The sequence below is a fragment of the Rhagoletis pomonella genome, unplaced genomic scaffold (assembly GCF_013731165.1).
Source record: "Rhagoletis pomonella isolate Grant_MI unplaced genomic scaffold, Rhpom_1.0 Rhpom_scaffold_00007, whole genome shotgun sequence".
NCBI classification, from domain to species: domain Eukaryota; kingdom Metazoa; phylum Arthropoda; class Insecta; order Diptera; family Tephritidae; genus Rhagoletis; species Rhagoletis pomonella.
In genome coordinates, this window is record NW_023458561.1 from 3,140,634 (window position 1) to 3,149,890 (window position 9,257).

Sequence of the window (9,257 nt, forward strand, 5' to 3'; positions counted from 1 at the left end):
ATAGAACTTTGTTACCGATTCACACCCGCCCTAAGTAAATAATTTAAAAATTTTGAAAAATCAGTGAATTCGAAAAACTGATAGGCCTACTTAAATAACATAACACTTCGAACACTTTTCCCAATTTCCCCTACCAGGGCCCGCCACTGCTTATATTATATTACGTTCAAATTGGCCCCATTTAACTTGCTAAACGAAAAAAAGCTTTTTGTAAAACACAGTTTTGTAGTTAACTTTGACGGTTGTTTGATTTCACATAAATATTTAATAAGAATTTCAAATTTGTTTTATGCGAATGTCTGCTTCGTGATACTAATAATAATAATAATAGATTGGCGCTTACACATATGTTAGTGCTTGGCCGAGCTTCTCCTCCGATTTGTGGCGTGCGCCTTGATATTGTCACACAAAGAGGAGGGACCTACAGTTTAACGCCGACTCCGAACGGCGATTGTATTTTTATGAGAAGCTGTTTTCCATGGCAGAAATACACTCGGAGGTTTGCCATTGCCTGCCGAGGGACGACCGCTGTTAAGAAAAAAACCTTTTTTCTATTTTTTTTTCGATATTGCTTTTACCAGGGGTTGAACCCAGGCGCAGCGGAGTGGAAGCGCGCACTGCTTACCACTACACCACAGCGGCCGTTTCGTGATACTAATGCTTACGGATTATTTAGAGACTCCAAAATGTTTAGTTCGTATGCCCTATTTATCTCTGTGTACGACGAGACCTGATGGGAAATAACTAATTACCGCCTGGGGCAGACATGCAAACAATTTTGATACTTTTTGATAGTTTTTATGTTTTAATATTTTTGGGAATATAAAGTTTTTGAACATTGGCGTGTCAAATGAAAGCTTTTGGCAGAAAGATTTCTGATACAACTCTGTGCTGAACACGTTTTGTTCATTTAACTTGTTCAATCCTATTTAACATGTTTAACTCGTCAATTTGAACGTAGTATTAGGATCATTTTCATCAAATATTTAGTTACATAAGCAAATGGATGTATAGAATTGACAACAACAACCACGCTGTCGAGTTTAAATAGCGGCAAATCAGATGCACTTGATAGTAGTTGGTTGAATAAGGAAAATGAATTAGCAACAAGAGTTTACGGAATGTACATAGCTCAGTGGTTAACGCTTCTGACTTTGAACATTGATTACGCAGGTTCGATCCCTGCTGAAGTCTAGAAAAAAGAAGTCTGATAAGGAGATGTGGTGATCTCCGAAATAGTGCTATAACTTCTACCGCTTAGACTTTGTTGCTTTTTCAATTTTTCCTAATAAACAATCGTGGTACAAAGCTCAATAAAAAATATTAAAAAAAAAATTTTATTAAGCCACAAAAACATTGACAAATACTTAGTTACATATATTTACCGCCAATTATGTGTTTTCTTGATAAAATGTTTGTAAAAAATTGTATCACGATTTTGTTTCCCGTCGCATTCTGTTTCAATATTTATAAAACCGTGATACAAAAAAAGAAGGTAGTTTCACTTTGAAATTTTTTGACATAAACTGTGCTTACGACGTTTATACTTTTCTTAAATTGCTCGAGTATCATTGCCACCTCAACAATTATTGTTTTGGAAATTTTATTTTTTTTTAAGGAATTTTATATGCATTAAAAAATAACAACACGCAAGGTAAATTTACCTAATTCATCGTATAAGCATAGCTGTTAATAATATAATAATAAATAATAATTACCGCAAAAAAATTTGGCATTATATGCAGTGTTCCATGAGATATTATTATAGATATTAGGATGTTGCTTTAATTTGGATCTTTTTTAGAGGACATATGAACAACGGAAAAGTAAAAAATTAGCTTATCGTCAATGAAAGCACTATGGAAGCATAAACTTAGAGGGAGGTAAAAAAATTTACAAATTTTTAGAGCTCCTTGTTATAGTTTATAGTTAGATAAACTACTCGCTCTACTGCTGCTGGTGCAGAGTTTCGCTTAGATTGGGCACATCCGTGCCGAGGCTGAAAATTTTCCGCCGAAAAGCTGTTGGAACAAGCAAACAACACCTTGATGAAGTCACCATCCCGAAATATGCAGATAATCGTACTAAATAATCATGAAAATAATTGCATAAACAAATAGATTATCCATGTGCATTACGCAATGTAATATGAGTATTTTACTAGCCTTCCGTTTTATATTTAATTTTAGAAATAAACCACTAATAGCTCGCTATAAAATTATGCTCAAAACATATTCCTTAAAATAATTTTGGAATAATTTTTTTTTTAAGTAAAAACCACTTTTTAGTTTTTTCAATATGGTAGCTTCAGTTTAAAAGAAAACGTCAAAAGCACAGTTCACGTCAAATGGGAGCAATGGCGGATAAGAGGAGGAAGTGAAACTACCTTTAAATATTTGTATCATGTATAAAACAAAAAGCTCTCTGATTTCAATATGAGGGGAACTGATTTCCTTGATACATATGAAAAATAGGATTTCATAAGAAAAAAAAGCTTTTCGCAGGTTTATTGTGAATAAGCTGCCGTAACTGACTGTCAGAAAATGAACGAAAAGTCTGTCAAATGCATAAGCAACGTAGTGTAGACCAGTGATGGAACAGTAGGCACAATAGTGCCATTTTTGGCACTTTCATTCACAACGGCGCTTTTGGCACAATCGTAAATTATAGAAATTTAGCCAGTATATAACAAACAATCATATATTACTCATAGATTCGAAAAATGAAAATTAAAACACTAAAGAATTAAAGTAAGGGTCATTATATAAAATTAATAAAAATTATTAAATGTAAAGAAGTATAGTCAAAACTGGTAAAAGTGTCGCACTGCTATTATTTCGCACATAGGTATGTATGCATATATGTAAACAGGTCCGAGTAGCTACATTTCAGTATTTTTTCCCTTCTTAATCGGAATATTGTGTTATTTTACTACGCTTTTATTATAATAATTCAATGAAGTACATTAAAAATACATACGTGTCAGTCGTACGTTTCAATGAGGCACCAACAAGAAAAAACAAAACTTTTTTTGGACCGTTGTATAGCACATTCTTTTTCATATCGGACACCAAATTTGGCGTCACAATTTCGATTGGCTTCAAATTTTTGTATGGGTTCTATACATGAAATAAGCTAACACGTGTTCGTGGAATTTTTTTTCGCTTTTTTCTTGGGAGATATGATCTGTCAAAGTTTGCATTTTTTTGTGATTCTAACTAATCATGTACTCCTTCAAATCGATATATCTCAGGTTCTGCCCATCGTAAAGACTTTATCTTAACTCCGTTTTAAAGCTAAAGAAACGGGCTTCATATATCTATATATAAGATGGTCAAGATTAGGACATTCTTAGCTAACTTAGCTATTAACAGTTGAACTTTTTGAAGTTGAGTTGCATAGTGAAGTCCAGTAAATTAGGGATTTATAATTATACCATCGTAATCTTTGTTTAATTCTCTATAAAAAAAAGTGGTTTCAAGAACTACTTTTAAAATATTTTTCTTTAAGACGAGATGGTTTATTTTGTGAGAGTCAATATTTTTTTGTAATTTGTTTTCCTAAACTTATGTTGAGATATATTTAGTAAGGTGTTAACCATCAGGTTTTTGCAAGATTTTCAATTTTATTGCAGATTCCCATAGAATATCTATCCAGGTATGATATTTGTACGGTAAGATTTTTCTTTAAGACGATAAACCCCTAAAAATGGGCGTGGCAATTGAAGACTAAAGTTTGCAAAACGCAGATTTTATTGCGGATTTCGGCAGAATATCGCTTCGTTAACAAAACATTTGTTCCACAACTTTTTTAATCAAAGAATATTCTGGGCTTGGCTATATTAAAACCAAAGTTCCAAAATTTAGTCTTTATTGTGGACTTCGCCAGAATATCTATATGGATGGAAAAAGTTGTGGAACAAATATTGTGCCGAAATCCACAATAAAATCCGCGTTTTGCTAATTTTGGTCCTGCATACGGTTGCCAGACGTACTGATTTTATCAGTACAGTACTGATTTTTCAGCTCTTGTACTGATTTTATTCATTTCTTCAATCAGTACGCTAATGTCCTGAATTTTGAAAATTTGTACTGATTTGTACTGAATTTTCAATTCAAACAAAACGCTTTAGGATTTTCTTAAGGTTTTTACATAACGTTGTAACTTCCTTAAACTGTACTGCAAAAAATAAGAAGATAACTTAATTATAGTTGACATGTTTCAGATAATGTTTGATATGCCCAAGAAATTAATACAAAAAAAAAATATCAAGCGTTTTATGGGCATATCGCCGGGTCGTTACGTACCAGTTGCGATAATAGGTTTGTTCCACAAGCTACTCGAAGTAACTGCGAGTTACACATACGCGTTCCACAAGTAAGTTTTAGAGTTTCTTTGATATATGCTCTCAATTTGAACTTTGCTCGAGTTTTTCTACAAGTAGCTTGTGGAATAAACCTAATATCGAGGGCTTATATTCAATAGCCTCCATCTGCAATTTTCACAAAAACAACTTTGTGATGTTAGAACCCATCTGGGTCTTATTTGTCATAACTGGTGTTAATTCTGACTTTGCAATTTAAAAGTAAATTCTTCTGTCAAGCGTGATACAAAGTCAGTATTAACACCACCGATTACAGTCAAGTCTTAGGTGGATTTTTATATTAGAATCTCAGTTTTTGTGAAAAATGCAGATAGAGGGTAATGAATATAAGCCCTCGATATGTTGGGGGTTTAATTTTGGAAATAGCGTTACTAGCTGGAAGTATGACGAGAATGCGGAGAAGTTTGTTAATCAATGGAAAAGCATATTCGTCGCATTTACCAAGAACTTTTGCTGCTGATTTTGGGAATGGCTTTTCGCTTTCCTTATTTGTCCATCGTTCCAACCACACTTTATAATCTCCTTCCAAATTGATACCGTCTTTTTCTAAGAAAAGTTCTATCGTTTTCCAAGCGATTTTACACGTTCGATAGCATTATTTTTTTGTCAGGCGTATTATATTCCCCAATTTTAGATGGAAGTAATAAGTTCAAATCAAAAATATGTAATGTCCCGTTCGGCAATCTTTCTCAGAGATCGAGCAAAATATTATTGAATAGCGGTATAAATATTGCTATAACCTTCAGCGTTAGACGAACGATAATTAGCCCGAAAATTTTCTCTATTCGCTCTCCGAGGAAGGACAATGTCAAAATCCAATTCCTTAGCGATATCGGTCACTTTTGAAAATATATCAGAAAAATATGTGTCAGCATTTTCTCTATAATTTCGAAGAATATTCACAGTGCCATTGACTGCTTCGCTAGCACGATTCAAGTCAAGGCAGTGCGCTTGGCGAAGTAAACTTTTAATTTAACTTTTTAATTTTTATTACATTTTTCAAGTCGTTAATATTTTTATGCGCATACAAATGTCTGGTTACACAGTTGAAAGTGAAATTTCCTACATACGTGCACCGCGGAAATAGACAAAAAGTAGTATCAGAAAGTTCGATTTGACATACATACATACTTTCATAGTATCTACATACCCATTATTTTAATTTTTCACGTTGACGAAGAGTTTTACACGATTCTATAAATAATTTTGTGCAAGCATAAAAAATGGTTACGGTTGAAGATTAAAATAAAAAAAACTTGAAATTTTTTTTCAAATTTCTCGTTTGAGGTAATATGTTTTATCCGAAATTTCGCTTTTTCGTGCTCTGGGGGGGGCGCAAATGATATTGCTAAGAAGATAACCTGTTGCGAAAGGTCGCGTTGGCAACCCATTTCGCATTTTTTCACACCCTCTTTTTTCTCTTGTTTGCCAATCGACACCTGTCAAATATCAGCAAATTTAGTTCTTTCCATTTTGACTGTTAACAAAAGCGCATGGGCGTAGCAGATATATAAAGTGTAAGTTTATTGTAAATCGAGAATCTCTTATGAATTGTAAAACTTATTAAATTCAATAAAGTTTTCATCTTCTGATACTTGCAAATATACATAATTCGCGAAGTCTTTGATTGCTATTTGTTAGAAGCTTTAGAAAACGCTTCCGCTGCACGTCGCACTGCCGTCGTTTAGCATTCTGAAAAACTTTATTAAAACCAACCAGATACTCTATCTAATCCCTCGTGGCAATGGAGAACATACCTGCAACCACATCGCCGCATGAAACCGCACACTCTGAGACAATCACAACAGCAACACCGCAAAGTGCAATTCCGCAGGAAATCCCGATAGATGAGGCTGACAAAATTGGCCACACCACGACAATAGGCCTTGAAACGCCCACCGCTGGTACCGCGGTAATGCATCTACGCCTGTTCAGCACTCAGCACAATTTGCGTCAACGAGTATTGCGGGCACTTCTGGGAATATGGCGACATCTTTGTACGGATCCTTGCCACTTTACACACTTATCGGTTCCCACACTATGGAACCGCCAGGCACATATTTTCCATTGAACACGCGCAATGTCGTCCCTAACCTCGCCGACATGGTGACATCTCCTTACGTCACTTCATCGAACGGCATGACGACCATGCTGCCCAACCTAACCTCAAACGCGACTTTATGCAATATAGCACCAGCCTTCCAGCAATTCCCTTCGTACACTGCTATGCACAACCCGCCAACATCTGTCAGTTCTTCAGGATTTTCTTATCCGAATTTTATACCCGCTCAAACTATATCGACTGGGATGCATTCAAACGCTACCCCAACATGTAGGAGCACATTGGCTGCCGATGTCAACTTAACTGCGGCGCATATAGCTAGTCGCCACGTACTCACAATAGACCTGCCAACATTCTCAGGGCGACCTTTGTTCATAACTAACTATGAACAGTCTACAATCCGGTGCGGGTTCAGCGACCAGGAAAACCTCATCAGATTGCAAAAATGCCTTAAGGGCCCAGCTTTAGAAGCAGTTCGCGGTAGACTTATGGTGCCGTCTACGGTTGGCTTAGCTATTAACACTCTCCGCATGTTGTATGGTAGACCAGATGTTATCCATCAAGCGATGCAGCGTAGACTCAGGGAAGAGCCATCGGTCAAGGCGGATAAATTAGAAACTTTGGTTGCGTTTTCGTTAGCCGTACAAAACTACCGCGCGACAACGCAGGCCGTAGGCTTAACCGACAATTTAAATGATCCAGTTTTATTAAATGAGTTAGTAGCTAAGTTACCATGCAGTCAGAGGCTGAGCTGGGGCCAGCAGTGCATGTCGCTGAGCCGCGCTGACATTGCTGCTTTCGATGAGTGGCTTTTTAGTCTTGCTATGTGAGCGAGCCAGGTGACGTCTCTGCAGCCATCAGCGGTAGCGTCAGATCACACCAACAATGAAATGAAAAAGGGCAGGCGCGAAGCACATAAAGCAAGAATTATGGTACACGAAGTTATGCCAACCGACAAGGCAATTAACTGTGTGAAATGCAGGGCAAATCACAAGCTTTCTGACTGTAATGCGTTTATCGCGCTCTCCAAAAATGACAGGTGGAAATTTATTCGTGAGAAAAGATTATGCTTGCGCTGCTTTAAACCTCATTTCATTCGGCGCTGCACTTCAAAAAAATGCTGTGGCGTTGATAGTTGTAAAATGGCCCATAATCCTCTGCTACACACTACATCATCAGAGGCGATCGAAAAACGGGAGCAAACAACATTATATCACGAACCCGTTACTGTAGCTGACAAAGAACAACAAAGAACACTTTTCAGGTACGTGGAAGTTACTTTACATAGCGATAGAAAATCAATAAATACGTTTGCGCTGATCGATGAAGGTGCATCATGTACGTTAATTGAGTCTGAGTTGGCAGACGAGCTCGCCTTAGATGGGCCAGTAGGTTCTCTTTGTTTGCGCTGGACGGGAGAAATCACTCAAAGCGAAGTACACTCAAAATGTGTTAGCCTCTTTATTTCCTCCACCGTCGTACCTTCTCAAAAGTACAAACTTATCAATGTTCGCACTGTCGCCAATCTCGGGCTTCCCCAGCAATCACTTTTTAGTGACACAATTTCCAATAATGCGCATTTTAAGGGTTTGCCGATTCGACCATATAATCGATCCAGGGCAAGAATTTTAATAGGTCTAGACAATGCAAAAGTGGGGGTTCCTATAGAAATAAGAGAGAATAAAGACTCCAACCTTATTGCCGCAAAGTGCCGTCTTGGATGGAGCATTTACGGGCGAGGTACAATTGACTGTACCGAGCAATCACGGGTTTTGCACACTTGCGAATGCAGTCCATCTGCAGAAGACCGTATGGACCAGCAAATGAAAGCGTTCTTTTCGATTGATTCAACTGGGGTATATGCACCAACCAAGCCTCTCCTATGCAAGGATGATGAGCGTGCAATCAAACTCATGGAAAATAGCACGCGCTTCTGCGCTGCTGAAAAGAGATGGGAAACGGGATTACTTTGGAAACACGATGTTGTCGAACTTCCCGATTCGCTTCCAATGGCAATACGTCGGCTTTCATGCTTGGAAAGCAAAATAGAACGTGATCCGTCTACAAGTCGTTTTTTAATTGATATAATACAAGATTATGAGCGAAAAGGGTATGTACGGAAACTATAAAAAAATGAGATAGAACATAGCGGGAGGTCTTGGTACCTTCCCATATTTACGGTTCTTAATGCCAATAAAAATAAAACGAGATTGGTATGGGATGCAGCAGCGAAAGTAAGTGGTATCGGGTTGAACGACATGCTGCTTAAAGGACCCGATCTGTTGAAGTCTCTCCTGGGCATACTCTTGCGCTTTCGTGAACGACCCTTCGCGGTTTGTGGAGATATACGCGAAATGTTCCATCAGATTAGGATTATAAAAGAGGACCAAACGGCGCAAAAGTTTTTATGGCGTAATGGTGATAGGTCCCGTGATTACGATGTATACGTAATGAACGTTATGACGTTCGGTGCCTCGTGCTCCCCATCATTAGCCAATTATGTGAAGAACCGTAATGCTGAGCGTTTTGCAGATCATCATCGCGATGCCGTGCATGCCATCGTTGAAAATACGTTTGTTGATGACTGGCTTCAGAGTGCTGACACGGAAGACGAATTAGCTACCCTTGCAACTACTGTTCATTGGATTCACCAAGAAGGCGGTTTCCAAATGAGAAATTGGGTGTCGTATTCAAAAGGGGTACTGGCTTCATTACACGCTGAGCACGCTGCTGATGCCAAATGTTTTGAGGAGCCGGAAGCCGTTATTGAGAAGGTACTAGGCATGTGGTGGCAGCCGGTCTCAGATGAGT

At 37.7% G+C, this 9,257-nt stretch overlaps 1 protein-coding gene across 1 annotated transcript in view; it reads left to right on the forward strand.

Moving 5' to 3' along the window:
- Positions 1 to 6,128: 6,128 nt before the first annotated feature.
- LOC118743566 overlaps positions 6,129 to 9,257 on the forward strand; it is a 39,710-nt gene continuing 36,581 nt past the window's right edge. Inside the window, exons 1-3 of the mRNA XM_036476331.1 lie at positions 6,129 to 6,296; positions 8,033 to 8,556; positions 8,656 to 9,220. Of these exons, the coding sequence (XP_036332224.1) occupies positions 6,129 to 6,296; positions 8,033 to 8,556; positions 8,656 to 9,220 (1,257 nt within the window). The remainder of the gene's footprint in view (positions 6,297 to 8,032; positions 8,557 to 8,655; positions 9,221 to 9,257) is intronic.